The sequence below is a fragment of the Cibotium barometz genome, chromosome 46 (genome assembly GCF_041138505.1).
Source record: "Cibotium barometz isolate CiBa-2024 chromosome 46, ASM4113850v1, whole genome shotgun sequence".
NCBI classification, from domain to species: Eukaryota; Viridiplantae; Streptophyta; class Polypodiopsida; order Cyatheales; family Cibotiaceae; genus Cibotium; species Cibotium barometz.
This window is the reverse complement of record NC_141091.1, coordinates 23,046,191-23,073,657: the sequence shown is the minus strand read 5'-3', so window position 1 is coordinate 23,073,657 and position 27,467 is coordinate 23,046,191. Positions and strand designations below refer to the sequence as shown.

Sequence of the window (27,467 nt, the reverse complement as noted above, 5' to 3'; positions counted from 1 at the left end):
TTAACAATGCATGAATGGGGCACTCTAAATAATTTAAATTGTGGGTACTTCACACAAACTTCACAAAACAAAGCCAAGATGGCTCTCACAATGCCAGTAAATACAAGATTTCTTGAAGCCTGACACAAACTCATCATGGACACATGGCTGGCAATGCTAAAAGCCTACTTCACTTACTGAGAAAGGGCAAATCTAATGACCAACAAAATTCCAGAAGAGAATACCGGAAGGCTACATGGCCATTCAAAAATGCTTTACTTCGCAAACAATAGACGTGACATGCTCCTGAAGCTACACCCTGAGGTTCTCAATTGATGCAGATTTATCAGTTCTTTTGAGAAGACCCGCGATCACCTGTGTAGAATTCGTGAAAAAAAAGTTATTTTACGGGGGAAAAGAAAAACAAGGCTTTTCAAGATACATGTATACATACCTTTCCAGGCCCAAGTTCATAGCTGTTCTTAAGCCCTTTCCCTAGAAGTGTTTTGAGTGTGCTTTCCCATTGCACTGGAGAGGTGACCTATGCAAGAAGTAAAAATAGTCTCACATACCTAGTAGGGAGAAATTCATTTCAAATCACAATTGGAGGCAAGCAGAAAGGCACTACTGGGTCAACATGATATTCAACAGCAGAGGAGCAACTGGTGTACCCCAACCAAGTTTTGAAACTTCTTTGGTTTTTCTACCTGTCGAGAAAGGATGGTCTTGATGAAAGCAGGATCCGAGTGAGGCTGCGCGTCCACGTTGGAAATAACGGGAATCCTGGGGACCTTGAACTCAGTCGCTGCCAAAGCAGTCTCGAGCTTTGGTACGGCTGAGCCCATAAAGCGCATATGGAAAGCTCCTGCTACTGCCAATCGCACCTGCAAGAAAGAAGCTATATCAAGGGTTTTAGAATTTAGAATTTCAAGGTTAAGCATTTAGGGTTTAAGGATTAAGGTTTAGAGTTGAGTACTTTAGGGTTCAAGAATTTACAATTTCAAGGTTAAGCGTTTAGGGTTTATCAACAAACTTGTCAAAAAGGCTTACCACCATTCGGGCCTTGAAAGACTTTGCCTTTGCTTCAACTGCTTCCAATCCCTTAAGTCCACCTGAGACTACATAGTTGCCCTGTACGAAGATTGAAGATGATTAATCACGTCTCCAACCAACAATCTCTTGAGAGAGAGATGTCAAGCTAGTAAACGCACAGTGCACAGGTAATTGGCAATTTGCACTCTCTCCTCCTCACTGACATCCTCGTTTGCAGCATCACAAAGGGCTTGCACCTTCTCTGCATCCAATCCTATCACACTAGCCATGCCTCCTTGTGTAGAATCTGCTGCAGCCTGAAGAAAACCAGTGTATCCATCCCCGTCAGAATCTTAATCATTCGGTTCCAGCCGTACTGCCAAAGAAAGGGTGGCAACACTTTACCTGCATGGCTTCACCCCTCAACTTCACAAGCTTAAGGCCGTCCTCAAAGCTGGAAACCAACATAGCTCAGCACAACTTCTTATAGAAATGCAACTGCTTTGAAGGATACTAAGGAGAGCTGTGGAAACCTGAAAACCCCAGCAAAGGCAAGCGCCGTGTACTCTCCTAAACTTAGACCGCAAGTAATGTCAACTGAGTCAATAATACCTTGGCCTTTGCTCTCAGCACGCAAGGCCTCAACAGCTGCCAAGCTAGCTACATAAATAGCAGGCTAAAAAACAGGGACCATAAGACACAGCTTTACAGGTGAAACGAGTAATAGCAACAGATTAATTGAGAAATAGAACCTACGGTAGATTAGATTTGTTAATTATAATTAAGAGAATTAATTACCTGGCTAATGACAGTTGAATCAAGCCTCTCTTTCGGGCCATTTATGCACACATCCAGCAAATCATAGCTGCTCAATTTACAGTCCAAAAGCTCCAATCCATAAAGCCAGAAAAGTGGTAGCCTTCTCAAAAACACAACATATTCCAAGTACATATCTTAAGAAAACATTAAAAAAAATACCCAAGGATTTCGCTAGCTTTTCTGAACATCTCCAGAGCAGCAGGCACTTTGTGCGCTTCTTTTCCCATTCCAACTGCTTGTGCACCCTACCATTCAAAAAACCCAAAAATGCATGAAATAAGTGAGGGTGTTAAAAGTCAGATGTAACATGACTACTATGCGGAAGCATGCTTAATGATGATTAATGCAAATCAATAAAGATTAACTCTAATCACATGCTCGTGACATAGAGAAGTAGAGAGAAGGAGAAGAGAGAGATTCTTCACCTAACCTACCCTACTATATATTACTGAATGAATATGTAATTACAATGATTGTCATAGATCCAATGTAGATCTAGACTATGGATGCTATGTTTTGGGTATTCTCTTAAGTGTATCTTGAAGGTTGTTTGCTTGGTGTAAGATCAAAAAAAATATCTCTTGATGTAACTTTTTTAGCATTATATATATATATATATATATATATATATATATATATATATATATATGTATCCCAGAAAAAAAAGTCAGATCTCTCATTTCGGGTTTGAATCGATGATTTCTAAAATCTTAGGAAAAACACCCAACCCACCACCTCCCTCTCAGTCATCTAACACTACTAGAATCAATCTTATGAGCTATTCTTGCATGTGCACCATCTGTCATAGGCTGCTACATGGACATTCTGCTTCATCTAGGACAAAGGATTCCTTTTCTGATGGGCCTTGCACATGTTCTAAGCCCTGGTCGAAGGGGCATGTCGCCAAGCGCCATCTAGGTCATTAGGCCCTTAGGGTTTGGTCCGGTCGTGCTTGTGGCACAAGTCTTTTGTAATCCTCTTTGCAAGAGGTAATGGTTGTACAAGCCCAGCTGGACACTTATTAGACTCATTGATCGGGTGTTTGGGAAGGCTAAGTCAGTGTCAAGTCCCGGCCAATTAGGTCTAGCCATGTGTGAAAGCCGTGCACTTATATGGTTACTGGCTGTCAAATCCCCAAGGATCTCCTCGTGATCGTTCCTGGTACGAGACTCGAAACCTGCAAACAAACAAATAAACAACAAGGGAGTGCAGGCCTGACTCACCTCCCAACCATGACAGCCATGGGCAAGCCCACAGTCTTGGCTGTCCCCACCGAGCCACGAGCTGAGCTAACTAGGTTGACGTACCGACCAATCTCCTCCTCGCAACGTCCCATACCGCCACGAAGCTACCCTTGCGGGCCTCGAGATTGCTGCCGGCCTCGGCTGCTTAAAGCATGTGCACGTCTGCACTAGATCCAAGCTCCAAGACCATAGAGCTCTCACAAACTCGCGAGACTCTCTATATCTCAATAACTAACCTTGGCCACCCTTTTATAGGCTTTTGGCCGGTCATCGAGCGTCCACACTTGGGCGCCCGCCCGTCCATACTTGGGTGCCCGCCCGTTAGTTTATCCCTAACTCAGCTCGTCAATCAGCCTGCCTAGCTCCAAGCTTCCCCAAACCTCGAAGCTAGTCTTGCGTGCGTGTAGCACACGGTAGATACACACTGTGCACATGACATACTTCCCTTCCTCTAAGAGCTCACTCCTGAGCTCACTAAAAAGCCAGGGTAATCTCTCTGAAGAGTAGTCAATGTCTCCCATGTAGCGTCCTCCTCAACACGATCCTTCCACTTGATCTTGTATTCCGTGATAAGTGTATTACGCAATCTTCTTTCACGAAATCCAAGAATCTTTTCAGGTTCGTGCGGAACAAATGTCATGTCCTCGACATCTATAATTTCTTGAGTAACTAACTGATCTATTCCACCCAATACTTCCTTAAGTCTACTGACATGAAATACAGTGAGAAGGCAAATCCAATTCATATGCAACTGAACCAATCCTTCGTGTAATATGAAATGGTCCACAATATCTAGGGGATAATTTCGGAGATCGACTTATCCGTGAAGTCTCAGAATCTTTCGAAACTCGCAAATACACCATCATTCCTGCAGAGAACTCTCTGGGTGAACGGTGTCTATTAGAATAAAATATGTCTTGGTCTTGAGCACTTCTAATAGATTCCTTTGCAACTTGTAACATTTCCTGCATATCTTGCAAAAAATTATGTGCTGCATCATGCTGAAGTCCTGAGAATCCAACTGTAACAGGTGATCTAGGTTGAAAACCATACATAAGCATGAAAGGACTAAAACCTGTACTCGTATGCTTAGTACTGTTATATGCAAATTCTAATTTAGGAAGATAATCCTCCCATGAACTCTGTCTTTTGGATACATATGCTCGAAGCATATCCTCCGAAATCTAATTCACTCTTTCAATCTGGCCATCAGATTGAGGATGATCAAAAGAAACTCAAATTCAAAGTTGTTTCCAACTTCTCAAAAACAAGTTTCCAAAAATCACTCGTAAACTTGAGTCTCTATCACTGACTATGTCCTGCGGTAACCCGTACAGTCTAAACAATTGCTCGATAAACTACCGAGCTAATTGCGTAGCTGTAATAGTCTTCCGGGTCGGTAAAAATCTAGCCATTTTTATCAAGCGATCTACCACAACCCAAATAGAATCGTGGCCTTGATGTGTTCTTGGCAATCCGGTAATAAAATCCATGAAAATACTTTTCCATTTATTACCTGGGATTTGCAAAGGATGCAACAACCCAGCCTGTCTAAAGCGTTCAGCTTTATTTGCCTGACAAATATTGTTGGAACTGTATTTGTATGTGAAATCTATTTTTAAATGGTTGTTTTATGTCAAGAATGCTGGGAACTGGGTTTAACTGTGCGGAAGCGATTAACATGATGTCTGACTGAATGACTGATGGAATGAAAATGATCTAAGGTTGGTTACCCTGTAATGCTCTGATACCAATGTGACATGTGAGGTCTTTGACTGTCGTAAACACAACCTTAGTCTAACTAAACTGCACTTAATGATGTTTAAGAAAGACAGATAGTGTCAATGCAATACAGCTATATTAGATGAATGGGTTACAATGAGATCTAAATAGATCTATGATGCTGTCCTAGATGACTATCCTTCTCGGGATGAGAGGGATAGGCTGAATGCTGATGCTGAGGACTGTTCCTTGCTCCAATGCTGAGGTCCACACTTCGATGCCGGCTTCCCTCTATGTAGGAGATAGGAATGATGAACTATATGCTGAATATGCTGCCTATATACTGAATATACTGATATGTTGAATGAACTGCTGTCCCACTGTCTTTCCCTTGTCTCCTGGGAAGGAAACGCTGAAGGGATGGCTTTGGGACTGATGCAATGCTGATGCGATGCTGAAAACGCAGATGCTCTCCTATTGCCTGGGAAGGAAACGCTAAGGAGATGGATGCGTTGGCTGAATCTGATGGACTTTACTGGAGGAGATGCGCTGGACTGATCTGGATGCGTTGATGGGCTGAAAACGATGATGTCAGATGCGTTCATGGACTGAATATGATGCTCTCTATTTATATGAGTGAACTGGTGCTGGTCGGCCAGCTTTGCTGGAGTCGGCCAAATGCAAATGCCCACGACTGCCATAAAATGTCATAAATGCCATAAAATGCCAGTCGGCTGGTTTATACATGCTGTCGGCTGCCTCCACAAGCCCCCAAATGCTTGTCTAGATGGCTAATGTGATGCTACAATGCTGAATCAACCCATACCATGTGGTACATGCTGAAAACATTCATTTAAATGCCCATAAAATGCCTGATAAATCCTGATGATGTTTATGATGCTAAAATGATGCCATGTCACTGTACACCTGAATGGTGTGCACGTGACATTCCCCGCTGCTAAACTGTTGCTGAGTGGTATACCTGGCAACCTTTCGACTCCTCTGGTGATCCTTCTCCACCGAACCACTGCCCCCTTCTGACTTCGTCTGTTACCGGGACTGAGGTCGTCTGTAGGAGTGGAATCCTTTGAGCCAAAGACTTTATCTACTGCGGGAACTGAATGGCAAATGCTGCTAAAACTACTTGGAAATACCTGAGCCACCCCTGACCTGTCTGTGGAAACCTTTCTCCTACCATCTCCGTGGTTCCTGAAGCTCTGAACCTCCTGAGGCGATGTTGGAGCAAACTTCCGTCTTCTGTAGAAGAGAAAGCCCCTGCTGCTGCCAGTTGAAGCCCAAAGCTTTATGTACTCCTTTGATGATGGATGTCATTCTTCCCCAGACAATTCATGGGCAAACAAGTATGCCTTGCAGATGCAGGACTGACTGCTAACATGACTGCTATGCAAGCCATGTGCAACCCTATATGCTGTGCAAGAATGCAGATGGATGGGTTACTAATCCATGCCTAAGGGAAAATCCCTAAGGAATTGAGTTTTGCTCTCTCTCTCTCTCTCTCTCTCTCTCTCTCTCTCTCTCGCTTGTGATGAATCTTACTTGTGTTGTAGATGATTGCATGCTTGATTGTTGTTGTGTGTGCATGTTAGGGATAGTGATGATCTAGCTTCTCCTCTCCTCTCCCCTCTCTTATCTCTCTACCAAGGTCCCTCTTGCATGCATGTTAGCATGGAGTGAAGGTTGGGCTTTCCATAGCTCCCTACTTCTTTGCTTTTCAACTAGCTTGTGAATCTCCACTTGGGTGACACAAGTGGTAGTGGAGTGAGCCCCTACTAGCAGCCTCACATAGGGGAGTGTGGATTGACGTGTGGATTGATGTAGATGGATGTATGAAAGATGTGGATGGATGTGTGGATAATGTGGATTGATGTGGATAGATGTATGGATGATGTGGATTGATGTGGATTGATGTATGGATGATGTGGATTGATGTGTGGATAATGTGGATTGACGTGAATGGATGTATGGATGATGTGGATAATGTGGATTGATGTGGATGGGTGTATGGATGATGTGGATTGACGTGTGGATTGATGTGGATGGATGTATGGAAGATGTGAATGGATGTGTGGATAATGTGGATGGATGTATGCATGATATGGATTGCGTGGATGATGCGATTGGATGTGATTTGATGTAGAAATGATGTGATGTGATAGAGATCGATGAAGAAAAAAAATTGTGGGAAGATGAAAAAAGATGGGAACTAATGTGGAAGGATGTGGAGTAATGAGAAAAGATGGAAGGATGTGGAGTGATGAGAAAAGATGAAAATATTGTTGGAACTGTATTTGTATGTGAAATTTATTTTTAAATGGTTGTTTTATGTCAAGAATGCTGGGAACTGGGTTTAACTGTGCGGAAGCGATTAACATGATGTCTGACTGAATGACTGATGGAATGAAAATGATCTAAGGTTGGTTACCCTGTAATGCTCTGATACCAATGTGACATGTGAGGTCTTTGACTGTCGTAAACACAACCTTAGTCTAACTAAACTGCACTTAATGATGTTTAAGAAAGACAGATAGTGTCAATGCAATACAGCTATATTAGAGGAATGGGTTACAATGAGATCTGAATAGATCTATGATGCTGTCCTAGATGACTATCCTTCTCGGGATGAGAGGGATAGGCTGAATGCTGATGCTGAGGACTGTTCCTTGCTCCAATGCTGAGGTCCACCCTTCGATGCCGGCTTCCCTCTATGTAGGAGATAGGAATGATGAACTATATGCTGAATATGCTGCCTATATGTTGAATATACTGATATGTTGAATGAACTGCTGTCCCACCGTCTTTCCCTTGTCTCCTGGGAAGGAAACGCTGAAGGGATGGCTTTGGGACTGATGCAATGCTGATGCGATGCTGAAAACGCAGATGCTCTCCTGTTGCCTGGGAAGGAAACGCTAAGGAGATGGATGCGTTGGCTGAATCTGATGGACTGAACTGGAGGAGATGCGCTGGACTGATCTGGATGCGTTGATGGGCTGAAAACGCTGATGTCAGATGCGTTCATGGACTGAATATGATGCTCTCTATTTATATGAGTGAGCTGGTGCTGGTCGGCCAGCTTTGCTGCAGTCGGCCATATGCAAATGCCCACGACTGCCATAAAATGCCATAAAATGCCAGTCGGCTGGTTTATACATGCTGTCGGCTGCCTCCACAAGCCCCCAAATGCTTGTCTAGATGGCTAATGTGATGCTACAATGCTGAATCCAACCCATACCATGTGGTACATGCTGAAAACATTCATTTAAATGCCCATAAAATGCCTGATAAATCCTGATGATGTTTATGATGCTAAAATGATGCCATGTCACTGTACACCTGAATGGTGTGCACGTGACATTCCCCGCTGCTAAACTGTTGCTGGGTGGTATACCTGGCAACCTTTCGACTGCTCTCGTGATCCTTCTCCACCGAACCACTGCCCCCTTCTGACTTCGTCTATTACCGGGACTGAGGTCGTCTGTAGGAGTGGAATCCTTTGAGCCAAAGACTCTATCTACTGCAGGAACTGAACGGCAAATGCTGCTAAAACTACTTGGAAATACCTGAGCCACCCCTGACCTGTCTGTGGAAACCTTTCTCCTACCATCTCCGTCGTTCCTGAAGCTCTGAACCTCCTGAGGCGATGTTGGAGCAAACTTCCGTCTTCTGTGGAAGAGAAACCCCCTGCTGCTGCCAGTTGAAGCCCAAAACTTTATGTACTCCTTTGATGATGGATGTCATTCTTCCCCAGAGAATTCATGGGCAAACATGTATGCCTTGCAAATGCAAGACTGACTGCTAAGATGACTGCTATGCAAGCCATGTGCAACGCTATATGTTGTGCAAGAATGCAGATGGATGGGTTACTAATGCATGCCTAAGGGAAAATCCCTAAGGAATTCAGTTTTGCTCTCTCTCTCTCTCTCTCTTTCACTCTCTTGAGCTTGTGATGAATGCTTACTTGTGTTGTAGATGATTGCATGCTTGATTGTTGTTGTGTGTGCATGTTAGGGATGGTGATGATCTAGCTTCTCCTCTCCTCTCCCCTCTCTTATCTCTCTACCAAGGTCCCTCTTGCATGCATGTTAGCATGGAGTGAAGGTTGGGCTTTCCATAGCTCCCTCCTCCTTTGCTTTTCAACTAGCTTGTGAATCTCCACTTGGGTGACACAAGTGGTAGTGGAGTGAGCCCCTACTAGCAGCCTCACATAGAGGAGTGTGGATTGACGTGTGGATTGATGTAGATGGATGTATGGAAGATGTGGATGGATGTGTGGATAATGTGGATTGATGTGGACAGATGTATGGATGATGTGGATTGATCTGGATGATGTGGATGGATATATAGATGATGTGGATTGATGTGTGGATAATGTGGATTGACGTGAATGAATGTATGGATGATGTGGATAATGTGGATTGATGTGGATGGGTGTATGGATGATATGGATTGACGTGTGGATTGATGTGGATGGATGTATGGAAGATGTGGATGGATGTGTGGATAATGTGGATGGATGTGTGGATGATATGGATGGATGTATGGATGATATGAATTGTGTGGATGATGCGATTGGATGTGATTTGATGTAGAAATGATGTGATGTGATAGGGATCGATGAAGAAAAAAATTTGTGGGAAGATGAAAAAAGATGGGGACTAATGTGGAAGGATGTGGAGTAATGAGAAAAGATGGAAGGATGTGGAGTGATGAGAAAAGATGAAAATATTGTTGGAACTGTATTTGTATGTGAAATCTATTTTTAAATGATTGTTTTATGTCAAGAATGCTGGGAACTGGGTTTAACTGTGCGGAAGCGATTAACATGATGTCTGACTGAATGACTGATGGAATGAAAATGATCTAAGGCTGGTTACCCTATAATGCTCTGATACCAATGTGACATGTGAGGTCTTTGACTGTCGTAAACACAACCTTAGTCTAACTAAACTGCACTTAATGATGTTTAAGAAAGACAGATAGTGTCAATGCAATACAGCTATACTAGATGAATGGGTGACAATGAGATCTGAATAGATCTATGATGCTGTCCTAGATGACTATCCTTCTCGGGATGAGAGGGATAGGCTGAATGCTGATGCTGAGGACTGTTCCTTGCTCCAATGCTGAGGTCCACCCTTCGATGCCGGCTTCCCTCTATGTAGGAGATAGGAATGATGAACTATATGCTGAATATGCTGCCTATATGCTGAATATACTGATATGTTGAATGAACTGCTGTCCCACCGTCTTTCCCTTGTCTCCTGGGAAGGAAACGCTGAAGGGATGGCTTTGGGACTGATGCAATGCTGATGCGATGCTGAAAACGCAGATGCTCTCCTGTTGCCTGGGAAGGAAACGCTAAGGAGATGGATGCGTTGGCTGAATCTGATGGACTGAACTGGAGGAGATGCGCTGGACTGATCTAGATGCGTTGATGGGCTAAAAACGCTGATGTCAGATGCGTTCATGGACTGAATATGATGCTCTCTATTTATATGAGTGAACTGGCGCTGGTCGGCCAGCTTTGCTGCAGTCGGCCAGATGCAAATGCCCACGTTTGAAATAAAATGTCATAAATGCCATAAAATGCCAGTCGGCTGGTTTATACATGCTGTCGGCTGCCTCCACAAGCCCCCAAATGCTTGTCTAGATGGCTAATGTGATGCTACAATGCTGAATCCAACCCATACCATGTGGTACATGCTGAAAACATTCATTTAAATGCCCATAAAATGCCTGATAAATCCTGATGATGTTTATGATGCTAAAATGATGCCATGTCACTGTACACCTGAATGGTGTGCACGTGACATTCCCCGCTGCTAAACTATTGCTGGGTGGTATACCTGGCAACCTTTCGACTCCTCTGGTGATCCTTCTCCACCGAACCACTGCCCCCTTCTGACTTCGTCTGTTACCGGGACTGAGGTCGTCTGTAGGAGTGGAATCCTTTGAGCCAAAGACTCTATCTACTACGGGAACTGAATGGCAAATGCTGCTAAAACTACTTGGAAATACCTGAGCCACCCCTGACCTGTCTGTGGAAACCTTTCTCCTACCATCTCCGTCGTTCCTGAAGCTCTGAACCTCCTGAGGCGATGTTGGAGGAAAACTTCCATCTTCTGTGGAGGAGAAACCCCCTGCTGCTGCCAGTTGAACCCCAAAACTTTATGTACTCCTTTGATGATGGATGTCATTCTTCCCCAGAGAATTCACGGGCAAACATGTATGCCTTGCAGATGCAAGACTGACTGCTAAGATGACTGCTATGCAAGCCATGTGCAACCCTATATGCTGTGCAAGAATGCAGATGGATGGGTTACTAATGCATGCCTAAGGGAAAATCCCTAAGGAATTGAGTTTTGCTCTCTCTCTCTCTCTCTCTTTCACTCTCTTGAGCTTGTGATGAATGCTTACTTGTGTTGTAGATGATTGCATGCTTGATTGTTGTTGTGTGTGCATGTTAGGGATAGTGATGATCTAGCTTCTCCTCTCCTCTCCCCTCTCTTATCTCTCTACCAAGGTCCCTCTTGCATGCATGTTAGCATGGAGTGAAGGTTGGGCTTTCCATAGCTCCCTCCTTCTTTGCTTTTCAACTAGCTTGTGAATCTCCACTTGGGTGACACAAGTGGTAGTGGAATGTGCCCCTACTAGCAGCCTCACATAGGGGAGTGTGGATTGACGTGTGGATTGATGTAGATGGATGTATGGAAGATGTGGATGGATGTGTGGATAATGTGGATTGATGTGGATAGATGTATGGATGATGTGGATTGATGTGGATGATGTGAATGGATATATGGATGATCTGGATTGATGTGTGGATAATGTGGATTGACGTGAATGGATGTATGGATGATGTGGATAATGTGGATTGATGTGGATGGGTGTATGGATGTGGATTGACGTGTGGATTGATGTGGATGGATGTATGGAAGATGTGGATGAATGTGTGCTTAATGTGGATGGATGTATGGATGATATGGATTGTGTGGATGATGCGATTGGATGTGATTTGATGTAGAAATGATGTGATGTGATAGGGATCGATGAAGAAAAAAAATTGTGGGAAGATGAAAAAAGATGGGGACTAATGTGGAAGGATGTGGAGTAATGAGAAAAGATGGAAGGATGTGGAGTGATGAGAAAAGATGAAAATATTGTTGGAACTGTATTTGTATGTGAAATCCATTTTTAAATGATTGTTTTATGTCAAGAATGCTGGGACTGGGTTTAACTGTGCGGAAGCGATTAACATGATGTCTGACTGAATGACTGATGGAATGAAAATGATCTAAGGCTGGTTACCCTATAATGCTCTGATACCAATGTGACATGTGAGGTCTTTGACTGTAGTAAACACAACCTTAGTCTAACTAAACTGCACTTAATGATGTTTAAGAAAGACAAATAGTATCAATGCAATACAGCTATGCTAGATGAATGGGTTACAATGAGATCTGAATAGATCTATGATGCTGTCCTAGATGACTATCCTTCTCGGGATGAGAGGGATAGGCTGAATGCTGATGCTGAGGACTGTTCCTTGCTCCAATGCTGAGGTCCACCCTTCGATGCCGGCTTCCCTCTATGTAGGAGATAGGAATGATGAACTATATGCTGAATATGCTGCCTATATGTTGAATATACTGATATGTTGAATGAACTGCTGTCCCACCGTCTTTCCCTTGTCTCCTGGGAAGGAAACGCTGAAGGGATGGCTTTGGGACTGATGCAATGCTGATGCGATGCTGAAAACGCAGATGCTCTCCTGTTGCCTGGGAAGGAAACGCTAAGGAGATGGATGCGTTGGCTGAATCTGATGGACTGAACTGGAGGAGATGCGCTGGACTGATCTGGATGCGTTGATGGGCTGAAAACGCTGATGTCAGATGCGTTCATGGACTGAATATGATGCTCTCTATTTATATGAGTGAACTGGTGCTGGTCGGCCAGCTTTGCTGCAGTCAGCCAGATGCAAATGCCCACGACTTCCATAAAATGTCATAAATGCCATAAAATGCCAGTCGGCTGGTTTATACATGCTGTCGGCTGCCTCCGCAAGCCCCCAAATGCTTGTCTAGATGGCTAATGTGATGCTACAATGCTGAATCCAACCCATACCATGTGGTACATGCTGAAAACATTCATTTAAATGCCCATAAAATGCCTGATAAATCCTGATGATGTTTATGATGCTAAAATGATGCCATGTCACTGTACACCTGAATGGTGTGCACGTGACAGGCCGAGTTTGGTCTTTTGGAAGACGTTAATAAAATCTCTCTCTCTCTCTCTCTCTCTCTCTCTCTCTCTCTCTCTCCTGCTTGTTGCCCGCCATTTCTGCTGCCCATCATGCCTATCATCTGTGCGCTAACCCTAACCCGCCACTTTCTCTCTCTTCGCCAGCGCTTTCTTTTTTTCTCTCTCTTCGCTACCTATAGGTCCCTCGCTCTGATTTCACCACTTTATGTCTCCGCCACCTGTATCCCACCCACACTTCCTCAAGCCCCCAAGGCAGCAACATAATTTTCTCTTAGGCCCCCAAGGAGGCCACAGCATAACCCTCTCTCTCTCTCTCTCTCTCTCTCTCTCGCTCGCTAGAAGAACTACCACTTTGAGCTTCAGCGCCATCATCCGCCTCCTCTTTTGGAGTACAATGGCACCTACACCTACCCGATCATCCAAATGGGAGGGCTTGCATGGCAAGTTGACCGACATCATAGACAAGATGGAAAAACACATTTCAGGACACACAAGGAGAAGAGTGTGCTAGGGGATTTATCAAAGGACGGGTTGAAAGTGATCAAGGACATACTGGTATGGCAAGAAGACACGTATTTAGGTGAAATCAAAGGATTATGAGAGGAACGGTCAACCATGCAAACGGAGATCTCTCAGCTTAAGGAGAAGGTGCAAGGGATTAAAGAACCGGAAGATGGAGAGATTAGCCCTGACATCGAAGAAATCAAGGCCGAGCTCAAGAAGGGGTTTGCTGAGGTGGTGGAGGAGGAGGTGAAGGTGGAGGCAGCTAAGGTGAAACAAGAAATTCAGCAAGAGGCTGAAAAGGATTGGGTGGTGGTCCAAACGAAAGGGCGAACGGCTTTGATGAATGCCACCCTTGAGGAGGAGAGAATAGGTCAAGTACACTGATTGAACGTACGGGTGACAAGCGTGCTCGAGGGGGAAGGCTCTACTCCAGAAGAGGATGGGAAAATGCTATGCAAGAAATTGGGATACGACGAAGGTGAGACACGCTTCAAGAAAGCTTGGAGAGTAGGCAGAGACACTTCTAGTCCACGTCCTCTCATATTACAGTTTGAGGATGACACAGGCAGGGTTACATTCTTGAAAAAAAGGGTAGTAGCTAGAGGTTTACCTGGGGACAGAATTTACTTGGATGACGACCTTACCAAGGCACAAGTGACACATCGCAAACAAGAGATGCCCAGAGTGAAGGTCGCACGAATGGCGGGAAAAAAAGCCTTCTATCACGACGGCCATGTCATCATTGATGGCAAGATCATCGAATAGGGACTCGCGGCCTATGAGACAAAGGTACAGATGGCAATTTGGAACTGCAATGGGTCACTGTGGTCAGATCCAGGGCGTTTTGAGGAGGTGAAGGAAAAACGGGACATTATTTTTCTCACAAAGAGACACCAGAGTCGAGAGAGAAGTTTGCCGAGGGTGACAAGCTATACATGGGAGTCTGCCTTTAGAGGACAGACTAGATGGGCAAGAGGTGTTCAAGGATCGGGGAGAGTGGCTGTACTTTTTAGGGAGGAGCTCCGACCTCGTGTTACAGTGATGAGCCGAAATGAGGAGGCTAGGTTCATGTGGGTCAAAGTGCAGCTCACGGATACGAGGGCGGTATATATTGCTATATGCTATTTCTCACCAGATGGCTCACTTTTTGCTCAAGGGAAGCGTGTCAAGCCCATAAGTTATAGTACATAGTACACTTAGTACTTTTAATGTACTAAGTGCACTATGTGTACTAGTGCAATATACATGTGTGATAGGGGAGTCACACACTCATATCATTATGAGTTGACTTATCCCCACAACTCTCTCTCTCTCTCTCCCTTGTTCTCTCTGTGTATGTCTCCCACATGAATTAACCTAACCCTAATTCCTGTTTCTCCCACACAACTGGTATCAGAGCCTTCAACTAGAGCACACAGTCGAGCTAGCAGTGAAGCGCAGCAACGTTTGAGATTTGAGCTTCTTGTAAGGAAAGAGAGTGCTGAGCAGTGCACAGTACTGCACATAGGGCAGGGCGCCAGGCAAGAAGGCGTGGGCTGCTCAGCTGCTGCCCAGGCACAACCAGCGCTGCCCAGCCATTCAAAGCGTAACGTGGGCAAGCGTGGCAGAGCTACCCGTAGCAAACCACGAACCAGAACCAGGCGTGAGCGATTACGTGTAGCGAGCCACTGAAGTGAGCGTTGGCGAACAAACGCTGAGCGTAGGCGACGTAGCGCTACACGGCGAAGGCTACTAAGCGAAGAAGAAGCGTTGGGCGTTAGTCGTCGGCTGGTCCACAAGGCGGAGACAGCGTAGGCGACGTAGCGCTACACGGCGAAGGCTACTAAGCGAAGAAGAAGCGTTAGTCGTCGGCTGGTCCACAAGGCGGAGACGGCGAAGGCAAACTCGACACGGCAAGTTGCGTTCAGCAGCGAGCGAACCAGGCGAAGCAGGCGGACAGGTCTCTCCGACTCGCCGCCCCCTCTCTGCCGCCTTCCTTCTCCCATTCAACTGGTCTTCTGTCGTTGTGCGCGCTGCCTCCGACAAGCCTGTGAAAGCCAACAGGCAGCTATAGTTTGCTTCCAAGCAGAGTCCAGAAGGGTCAGGGAGCTTCATAGCTGCCAGCCATCTGAGCATCACCAACAGCTTGTGTCTCCACCAATTCTGCAGCACGCCTGAAGAGCCCTCCAACAGCATCAGATTTCTGCAGAGCAGCACCAAATTAAACCACCCCCCTTTCCTGCAACAAAATTCAGAAATTACAAGGTATTTTCCTCAATTTTTTTTTTGGGACTTGCAATTGAGCAGGTACAATTATCAATTGTGCAGGTACAGGTGCCGAATTGCTCAATTTTGAGCGAAATTGGCAAAATTGGGTGACATTGGTCACAATTAGGATCAATTTGCAAGAAATTGGATGTCGAAATTTGGGGCTTTCGATGTAATTGTGAAATTAAGCACTCATACATGCTGTATGATGTGAGAAATCGCACATTTGGGCAAAATTGCAGCAAATTGCAGTGCAAATCAAGGGGCTTTTGTGCCGATTGAGTTGATTTGCATGCAGGCACTCGCAGTTGATGCTGTGGATAATGTGTTGATGCCTTACAAGCACTCAATGTGCCTGTAAATCAAGGGGCTTTCATGTATTTGATGTATATGTGACCAGGGGGAAGCATCGTGAACACTCTGGATGCCTTCATGTGCGTCAATGTACCATGTATGATCAGAAATTGATCTTAAATCAAGGGGCTTTTCAAGTTTTTATGCTTGTTAAGCTTGGCAAAGCAGCAGGCAAGACATTTATGCCTTGAATCCTCAAAAAATCAGCTTGCAGTCAAGGGGCTTTTGCCCAATTTCTGTTCGGGACTGTTGTATGCAGTGTACGGGACTGTAAAAGTCTGATTTTCACTCATTTGGACAGCCAGGAGAGCATTTATTGCTATTGTACCTGCTGGTACAGATTTGGCACAGCTTTGTGCAAGTTTTGGCATGGCTGTACACTGTTTTGAGTGACCAAAAGGTTCAATTTCAGCTGCTGTACTTGCCGGTACAGGTTTGGTACATCATTGGTGAGCACTTAGTACTGCTGTACAGTACTTTGGAAGGGCAACAGAGCACATTTAAGGTGCTGTCCAAAATCTGCAGCAACCAGATTTTGGTGATTTCATCACATAAAGTGGGAGAAAAGTTGCATTTGTGCTTCCGCAGTGGGAGATAAAGCTTGGGAGAACAACAGTGAGCACTTTGTGTGCTTTTGGTGCAGTGTTTGCACATTTTGCAGGGAGTCAGGCATTGACAGGTTGCATTTTGCTATGGCAACCACAGGTGAGAGCTCTTCATTGCTTCACATCAAGAAGCTTGAAGGCTCGCATAATTATGATATTTGGCAAACCCAGTGCTACAATGTGTTGCTCCAGAAAAAGCAGCACAAGCCTATCAAAGAAAGGGGTGTAAAGCCCGCTTCTCTTACTGCTGAAGAGTGGGAAGATATGGATGAGCTGGCAAGATCTACTATCATGTTATCTGTGTCAGACTCTTTACTTTTCAGCATTCGTGAAGAGAAAACAGCTTGGGGAATGTGGCAGAGATTGCAGGACTTGTATGCCCAGCAAAGTGCCTCAAGCAAAGTGTATTGGTTGAAGAAACTCATAGGTCTTCAAATGAAGGAAGGGGCATCTATGGCAGCCCATCTAAATGAGTTTAATGGTATTGTCAGCCAGGTCATTAATCAAAAGTTGGCAATGGACGATGAGTTCAAAGCCACTTTTCTGTTATGCACTTTGCCAGAGAGTTGGGACACATTCAGGACAACCACTAGCAATTCGCATGCTATGCTGTCATATGCAGATGTTGAGGGTGCTCTTCTTCAAGAAGAGATGAACAGGAAAAACAACTTTGTTGGAAAGTCCAATGCAATGAATGCACGTGGGAGATCCCAACAAAGGAGAAAAAGCCAAGAATGGGGAAGGAGCAAGTCTCGCTCCAAAAAGGATTTGGAATGCCATTATTGTGGCAAGAAGGGACACATTAAAAAGCAATGCTACAAATGGAAAAATGATCAAAAGGAAAAGGGAAAAGGCAAAGACAAAGAGAAAGATGAAGCCAAAGATGTAAAGCCAAAGGGCAAAAGTGGAGTCAAGATTGAAGAAATCAATGTGTCACATGCAGGTGGCAGTGAGGATGAGGTCCTATTTACTTCTTCACTTGATGCCCATTCACTTCTTACAGGTGGTCATGGTATGCACTCATGGATCATTGATTCAGGTGCCTCCTTTCATGTCACAGGTTGCAGAGACTTGTTTGTCAGGTATACTGCTGGCAATGAAGGAGTGGTTTATTTGGGTGATAACCATGCATGCAAGATACTTGGCAGAGGTGATGTGAGGCTTGTGTTTTCAGATGGCTCACAGCTTATGCTCCATGATGTCAGGCATGTGCCTGAGATCAAGAAGAATCTGCTTTCTACTGGACAGCTTGATGATGCTGATTATGTTACCACATTTGGTCGTGGAAAGTGGAAAATTAGTAAGGGCTCATTGGTTGTTGCCAGAGGCTCTAAGGTGGACACTCTTTATTTTATGCATGCAGGTGTTTGTCACCATGCTAATGTAAATGCAACCGAGCTGCCGGAAATCTCTATGTGGCATAGCCGGTTGGGACACATGAGTGTCAAAGGAATGGAGCAATTGTCTCGTTTGGGTTACTTGCCTTCTCTAAAGTTTTCAAGTTTTCAGTTTTGTGAGCATTGTATATATGGTAGGCAACTACAGTGCCCCCACAAGAAAGCTCTTGGACAGAAAGATGCTCAGTTAGAGCTTGTGCATACAGATGTATGTGAGATGCCTCAGCTTTCTTTGGGAGGGGCAAAATACTTTGTGTCCTTTATTGATGATGCCACACGTAAGGTGTGGGTCTATCCTCTTCGTTTGAAGAGTGATACATTCGCAGTGTTTCAGAAGTTTGTTGCTCTTGTTGAGAATCAAACTGGCAAAACACTGAAGGCTTTGCGTTCCGACAATGGGGGAGAGTATATGTCCAAACAGTTTCAGGACTTTTGTGATGCTAAAGGCATCAAGAGAGAGCTCTCTACTCCTTATGATCCTCCACAAAACGGGACAGCAGAGAGGATGAACAGGACCATTCAGGAGAAGGTCCGTTCTATGTTGTCACATGCTGCATTACCTCATGGTTTTTGGGCTGAAGCTGTTATGACAGCCGTTCACCTTATAAATAGGTCACCTAACACGAGGCTTGGTGGGAAAGTGCCAGAGGAAGTATGGACAGGGAAGCCTCCGTCATACAAGCACTTGAGAGTGTTTGGTTGCGTTGCGTACGTGCACATACGCAGGGAAATGCGCACCAAACTTGATCCTAAGTCTCATAAATGCATATTCCTAGGATATGGTGACAGAGGTGAAATGGGGTATAGACTTTGGGATCCCATGAATAGAAAGATCATACGCAGCAATGATGTCATTTTTGATGAAACATGCATGTATAAGGAGCCTGCAAGGCAACAGGAGCCTGGCAGAGTCATCTTTGATGATGATGGACATCATGGACAACAACCAAGGGCTGTAAATCAGCCATTACAGCAGGAAAACCAGCCCTTAAATGGTGCTGAAAATGGTCCAAATGGACAGCCAGAGATGGCAGAAGATATCCCTATGGATATACCACAGTTAGAGGAGATACCGGGCATGATTTTTCAGCCTTATGGCATGGAACAGGAGCCACCAATGGGTGATATGCAGGCTGGACAGCAACCTGCAAATGATGGTCATTGGGTACGGAGGTCCACAAGACCCTCCAGAGCCCCTGACAGGTTTGTTCCAGGGGTTGACTACTTGACGCTTACTGACTGTGGGGAGCCCTCATGTTATAAGGAGGCTTTACAGAGGGCAGACAAAGCTCTATGGGAGCGTGCCATGAAGTCAGAGATGGATTCTCTGCATAAAAATGGAACGTGGAAGTTGGTGCATTTGCCTGTAGGCAAGAAGGTTTTGCCATGCAAGTGGGTATACAGGCTCAAAGTTGCACCAGATGCAAAGCCAAGATACAAAGCCAGGTTAGTGGCTAAGGGCTTCAAGCAGGAATATGGTGTGGACTTTGATGAGATCTTCTCTCCAGTGGTCAAAATGACCACACTTAGAGCTGTGTTAGCTTTGGTTGCACATGATGATCTGGACTTGATTCAGATGGATGTGAAGACAGCTTTTCTTCACGGTGATCTCCATGAGGAGATATATATGCAGCAGCCAGAGGGTTATGCAGTGAGTGGAAAGGAGAAGCTTGTATGCAAGCTGAAAAAGAGTCTTTATGGGCTCAAACAGGCACCAAGGGAATGGTATCATAAATTTGATACATTCATGAAATCCCAAAAATTCAGGAGAAGTGACATAGATCACTGCTTGTACACCAAGAAAGCTTTGGATGGCAGTCTATTGATCCTCATCTTGTATGTTGATGATATGTTGATTGCCGGGAAATCTCGTAAAGAGATGGATGCCTTGAAGAAGAGGTTGCATGAAACCTTTGATATGAAGGATTTGGGTGATGCAAATCACATTTTGGGTATGCGGATACTTCGGGACAGAAATCAGCATGTGTTGTATTTGTCTCAGAAGGAATACATTGGCAAAGTTTTGCAGAGGTTCAATATGGACGGGGGGAAGAAGACTAGTACTCCTTTGCCTCCATATGTGAAACTCAGTGCTATGGACAGCCCACAGTCAGATAGAGACAGGGCTGATATGGCCAAGATTCCGTATGCTTCAGCTTGTGGCAGTCTCATATATGCCATGGTTGCTACTAGGCCGGACATTGCATTTGCAGTGGGAGTGGTTTCTAGATACATGGCCAACCCTGGAAAGAAGCATTGGGAAGCAGTGAAAGGTGTCATGAGATACCTGAAGGGCACACAGGATTTGTGCTTTTGTTTTGGCAAACAAGATGCATTAGTGCATGGTTACACGGATTCGGATTATGCCGGTCATCCAGATAACCGGAAGTCTACTACCGGTTATGTGTTTACATTCACAGGAGGTGCTGTGTCATGGATATCCAGGATGCAGAAGTGCACTGCCTTATCTACTACAGAGGCCGAGTATATTGCAGCCACAGAGGCTTGCAAGGAGGCATTATGGCTATCTCGGTTAGTGGTTGATTTGGGCTATACAGGGGATATTCCATTGTTGCATTGTGACAGTCAGAGTGCCATTCAGTTGGCAAAGAACCCTGTTTTTCATGCAAAGACGAAGCATGTGGATGTGAAGTATCACTTCATCAGAGAGGTGATAGAGAACAAGCAAATTCAGCTTGTTAAGATTCACACGGATAACAACCCGGCTGATCTGTTGACAAAGAGTTTGCCTCCGGAGCGGTTTGCTCATTGCAGACACTTGATGGGCATTGGATGAGGCCAGTTTCAGCCTTGATATGGCCTTGTATATTATCATGTACATGCTGATTTTTTCTTTTCCTTTACTTAAGGGCACTTTGCCTTTAAGTGGGAGGTTGTTGGGGTAAAGGCATAATGCCCACCCTTATAGTGTGTACAAGCCCATAAGTTATAGTACATAGTACACTTAGTACTTTTAATGTACTAAGTGCACTATGTGTACTAGTGCAATATACATGTGTAATAGGGGAGTCACACACTCATATCATTATGAGTTGACTTATGCCCACAACTCTCTCTCTCTCTCTCTCCCTTGTTCTCTCTGTGTATGTCTCCCACATGAATTAACCTAACCCTAATTCCTGTTTCTCCCACACAGAGGATGCTATAGCAGAGGAGGGGAAGTTATTATGTCACCAGCCTGGACATTTCCCAGTATGAAAGGGGTCTGGTGGACTCCAGGATGTCTAGATATTCGGAAAGTACAAGCTTTGGGAATCGGGGATTATCCTAAAATACAAAGGACCACACTCCTAAAATTTAGGAGTGGCCCAACTCCGATCGAAATTTTGTTCGCATCATTATATCTCGAATTGAGCAGATACCAAGAGTTGGCAAAGTGCCTATGACAGAATGTCTACCAATTCGGATATTTTTAGAGATAAAGTTCATGGAACGACCCATCTCTTAGATTGGGACATGTGGCAAGAAAGTGGACCAAAGTGAGACAAATGGCCTCACACTTGTTACTTCAGCTATTGTGTGGCTCTCCACTTGTCACTTCAGCTATTGTGTGGCTCTCCACTTGTCATTGTAGCCTTCTCTTGCCATTTTAGCTCATGGGAGGCCTAAATCTATAAATTGGAGCCCTCTCTCTTCATTAATGGAGGCTCTCTTGCTGCACACTAGCCTCTACCATCGTTACAAGCTGCCCTAATGATGGCTACTCTCTTTCTCTCTCTGTCTCTTGAAGACTGCCCATGAAGAATACCGGCTGTTGGGGACTGTTTTGGAGGCTTCCATCGCGAAGAAATACTGAAGGCAAGGGTATTTAATCATTTATTATGATTTCTAGCCCTTGCACCTGTTGTACCAGTCCTTGTACTTGTTGTACCTGCTTGTACCAGCCACTATACCAACTGTACCAACATTTGTACCAATTGTACCAGCTGTACCAACCATTGTACCTATTGTACCAGCATTTATACTTGATGTACCTGTTGTACCAACCACTGTACTTGTACTGGCTGAATGGAGAGTTGTACTTACTGTACCAGCTATATTGCATGAAGACCCGTGGTTTTTGGGAAAGAATCAGTTCCCACACAGAGGTATATGGATTATATAGTTGGTTCGGCATTTCTACAGCCTGTGTTCCGGCTTGGTAGCCTCGTGTTGGACTGTGTTATGGCATTTGTATATGGATAATCCGGCATCTCCTATGAGGAGAGTAAGGCCCTCAAAGCTTGTACATGATATTGTTCTCCTTGGGTAATAAAATACTCCAAGGGGGGGGGGGGGGGGGGTCGGCCCATTCCGGCCTCTATGCGGTGTCACATGTGCAAGCTCCATTTTCAGCATTTGTGGATGTTTTGTACAACTTTTATGTTTTATGCAAAGTGATGATGGATATGTGTTAAGGTTGTGGCCATGTTTTAATGTTTTACTATGCATTGATGGTATCAACAAGTGTGTCAAAGGCCCTAGTCCCCCGGGCACTCGCGAGTTTCATATTCACAGGATTGTCGGAGGGGATAACTAAGTATAGGAGGAGGGGGGATATTTTGCTAGTGGGAGACTTTAATGCCAGGACCCAGAGTAGGCAATGTGAAGTGTATGACAAGGAGGATCCACATTTGAGGGGGCTGGATGAGGAGGACCTTGGGATACAGAGATCTTCGGAGGATCGAGGGGAGATCAAAAAACATGGGAGACAGCTATTGGTGTTTGGTGCGCATCATCAGCTCATTATTTATAATGGGCTCGAGAGGTGGCCAGGCTCAGTAGCCTACACTTGTTTTCCATATGGAGGAGGAAGTAGCACTGTTGACTACATTCTTGGTCCCATAGAGACCATGAGTCTGGTGGACTCTTTTTCCATCCCTACTTGTCCTACGCATTGAGGTTGTGGCCATGTTTAAATGTTTTAATATACATTGATGGTATCAACAAGTGTGTCAAAGGCCCTAGTCGCCCGGGCACTCGCGAGTTTCATATTCACAGGATTGTCAGAGGGGATAACGGAGTATAGGAAGGGGGATATTCTACTAGTGGGAGACTTTAATGCCAAGACCCAAAGTAGACAATGTGAGATGCATGACATGGAGGATCCACATTTGAGGGGGCTGGATGAGATGCCAAATCTCTAAGCTCCTTAGTCGGTTTATTCCTAAGGAGAAGATAATAGCTCCCTTGGCATTAAGTGAACATGTAGGAGTACTGCCAAGAATGACACTGGAAAGATGCCCCAAAATAGTTGGTACGATGACGAGTCTCAAGCTAATCGTTCACATCTCAAACAGGAGGTAGAGAGAGGTGAAATCTCGGGCCGCAAGGCACAGATACTTAACCAATCTTTAACTCGTCGTAAGAAACGCATGGAGGAAACCAAACACTGGGACATGTACCACTTATTTTTCAACAATTTTCAATCCTTTTGGAATTTGTAACTTCTTGTTTCTATAAAAGGCTCCTCTCCATCATTCCCTTTTTGCCCCTTCTTTATACGCCCGCCAAGGGGGAAAGGGGGGGGGGGGGGATTTGGTATGCCCTTGGGGAAGACTTAACCTCTGAGTCCTTTGCACTGAGCCATGCTTTATGAACCTCTCAGCCATATTCATGAGCCACTGAGCCAGTTGTGGGGTCCATGTCTGGTCTTTGCTTGTATTGGAGTACGGGACTATTGAAGGTTATGCATGCAACTCCATCATCACTCCAAAGGGGGGTTTGTGTAGAGCCCCCTTAGGACCACCTAATACACAAGCTAAACACACAAGGTTAGTACATATAGAAGGGTGCAGGTAAACTCACCTCCCAACCGTACATTCCATCAGGAATCACCCGCAAGCCAGGGGCTAGGATTCCACTCCCCACAAGCCAAGCAATCAATCCTAGCATCTGGACCTATAACCTTCCTCTGGCCTTCCCCTAATCCCAAGGCTCCCCGACCCTAACCAAATTACGCCCTCCTGTGATATCCAATATTCTCTCCTGCTCTTCCATACAAACCCTGATAAGGCTAAAGGTAAGGCTGGTTGTTTTTTTATTTTAGGTTTAGGGTTTGGTTGTGGGGGCATCTTACAGGTTGGAGTTTGTTTACTATGATACCACTGTGAGGACTTCTTAGTCTATTAGTATTTTAGGAGACATGAAAAGGGACATAATATTAAAAGTAAAGACACAGAGAGTGGAAAGCTATGTTGTTTGCATTGAGACAGTACTAAATAGAGCACGAAGAGTTACAAATGAAGAGGCACATCCCTTAGTGTAAGGGTGTGACTCTTGAATTAATAGTCATGTCCTTTGGACGTAGAGATGTGTCCTTTGATGATGACCCATGTGACAGTCACTGGTGTCCTTTCAATGACTAAAGACTAATCAAGAGTAATTAGAGAGATCAAGTCACAATTGTGACGTAGACCATGCAAGAATGCACTTTCTTGTCAACATCTAATTTGTGAAACTATGACCCAGAATGAGTAACTTTAGTAGGCTGAATTGGAGAGGCCATGTCCAAGCTGCACATTGCCATCTCTTGCTACAAGATCCCAATCTGTTGAGGTGATAACAAGTCTGATCAAAAGATGCACATACCTCTCGCTGCCCATCACCAGGGGAATGTTCTAGCCACCCCTAGGCTACAGATGGGCAAGTTGTAACCGGGGAAATGTGTTTTAAATCCAGGTATGCACTGACCCATCAAATGCCAATCACTACAACAAGTGAGGATGCAGAAGTATCATCCCCTAGGCTGAATAAGCCGAGGAGCCACGAGCATGCATGTGTGTATTGTGTATGAGTACATATGCACATACATAAGGAAGATATACATGCATGAGGAAAACGAGAAGATGAAAGAAAATTGAGCCACCATATGGATGCATACATACATAAGGAAAACAGATAAATGGTAACAGAGCCCCAACCTGGCCTGGGAACATGAAAGCGCAAGACGCTTTGTAGTTTGCGAAGAGAGTATCGCTGACGGGAGCCTCTGTGCCAACAGTGACGCTCATCCGAACCGTAGCTGCTGTTGAAGGTTTGCGGAGGCTCCATGGCATCTGCAGATGGTTGTGTTCCTTTACGCTGATGGAGCGGCAGAGACGGAGGGGCCTGGCCTGGAATGCATTTGCAGACGAGAGGACATTCTCGACGGCAGGAGAAGAAACCCTAGCAGCCGAGAGGGAAGCCATGACAGTGCTCGCCATGGATCTATTGAAACTGTACTCTGTGTTTCTGAAACCTTAGTCTTGATTATGGAGACCCTAGCCCTGTACTCTGTGTCTTTGAAACCCTAATTCTGATCACTGTGCCGTGTGCTCGGTGTTTAGGAAAACCTAGCCTTGAGCACTGCCTTTGATCAAACCCTGCAATGCAAGCTCGTTTTTAGTTAGCTTGGGCGGAAAATGCAAGCTGAATGAGACATCCTCAACTTCGGTTAGCATGATGCAACATGTCTGTTTCAACGTTATGGTTGGCCTATTCACAAGACACTTACATACAAGGACCAATCAACACAAAGTTACATTTTTTTACTGGGCCACCAAGTTACAACTTTGTACAGAGTTTGGTTGATAACATATGCCCCTCCTATGGGCTACCAAAAAAGAGCAATGTGGATGTGTGCAGTACCGGGCCTTGAGGATCGTGTGGATGGACCACCACCTCTAGTTAGTCTTTCGCTTGTCAAAAAGGAGAGATAGTGGGCATGCTCCAAGACAGAAGTAAATTGTGGAGAGGGAGACTGCTAGTAGCGGATTTGTGATTCTAAACCCACCCTTACTTGGTCGATTCCAGATCGTGCACATAGACACCGAGAAATAGGATAGAGAGATTTACAACATTTAGTGGATGCATAAAGGATAGTGGGTCCCTTGAAGACATGTAAAAACAAGCTTTTGTAGAGACCATGAAGAGTTTTATTTGCATTGGATGTTATGTGTGTGTAAAGCTATAGAGGCCATGCAATTGATTTGATGTCTTCTTGTTGTATACACATTAGAGGATCACGCTAGATTAGCATGTCATCTTTAAAGACAACTTAGCTATTAGTATGTGCTCCTCTAACTTAGACAATAATGTGACGATGCTCAACAAATGATTATGATTGCCTAATGCTTCAACTCGATAATCTATAAAACCAGCCTCATATTGCACTAACCATACACTTGGACAATAAACTCTCATAAAGAAGATCACGCTCCGCAACAAATGATTATGATTGCCTAATGCTTCAGCTTGGTAATGTGTAACTGGCCTCATATTACAGTGACCACACATGCTCATTTGTTAATAGGCTTGATAATCCAACTATGGCATGTGAGCCCAATGCTACGCCCTTATGCCCTAAACACTAAAGCTCATAAACACTAAAGCTCATTTGTTAATAGGCTTGACTATGATTGCCTAATGCTTCGGCTTGGTAATGTGTAACTGGCCTCATATTACAGTGACCATGCATGCTCATTTGTTAATAGGCTTGATAATCCAACTATGGCATGTGAGCCCAATGTTACCCCCTTATGCCCTAAACACTAAAGTTCCTTACGAATTAGGTATAAGGGGTTTGCTTAATCATTTTTACAGATGGAATAATAAATGAGAAATAAAAATTGTTTATCGCATTGTGAGGCTTTTTTGAACTTCTCAATTTTAGTCGGAGGAGTTGGTGAAATATGGCCAGAATACAGGACTTCAGTAGCTTATAGAAGTTGTTGGTACATGTGGTAATGATAACAAAAAACGTGATTGCCTTGTATCTTTTATCTCCTGCTGGGATAATTGAGGATAAGCACCCCACTTGTCGAAAGTATTATTATCCCATAAAGCCATGCTTTTAGCCTATATGATTGTATTGGATTGCCAATAATGACAACACTTGTCATGTGTGCAGTCTTGGATTGTCGGTCTAGCTTAAAGGTGGATCATGGAGTACCGAGCTTTATAGGTTAGTATCATTTATGGTATGGAATGCATACAAGAAGGTATCGCGCTAGTCTAGGGAATATATTGACCGCTATTGGGCATATGTTAGTTCTACTCTCTACATACTTTGGGGTATTGTAAAGTAGTTGACCTATGGTTTGATTGGTGAGATATGAATACTGATCTATGAGGTTATATTTAGCTGGTATATGCCTTGGGTGGTTTACATGTCAAATCTTTTGAGTTCTAATAGTTGTATTCTAGCCAAGGCTTGCATAGTCTACCACCATGGAGAAGACAATCATTCAAACCGCTTAAAAAGTTTTTAATAGACTACAATACTTGATCACTTTTGGCAA

The 27,467-nt window shown here is 44.4% G+C and overlaps 1 protein-coding gene across 1 annotated transcript; it reads right to left on the bottom strand.

Moving 5' to 3' along the window:
* LOC147612029 (uncharacterized) lies at positions 1–25,663 on the bottom strand. The gene is made up of 10 exons (XM_086783864.1): positions 25,110–25,663; positions 1,990–2,075; positions 1,810–1,876; positions 1,545–1,687; positions 1,417–1,465; positions 1,191–1,328; positions 1,030–1,110; positions 687–863; positions 434–520; positions 1–354 (listed from the first exon to the last, which is right to left on the bottom strand). Exons 1-10 carry the CDS (start codon positions 25,389–25,391, stop codon positions 292–294), a joined length of 1,173 nt encoding a protein of 390 aa, XP_086639990.1. The 5' UTR covers positions 25,392–25,663; the 3' UTR covers positions 1–291.
* Positions 25,664–27,467: the final 1,804 nt, after the last annotated feature.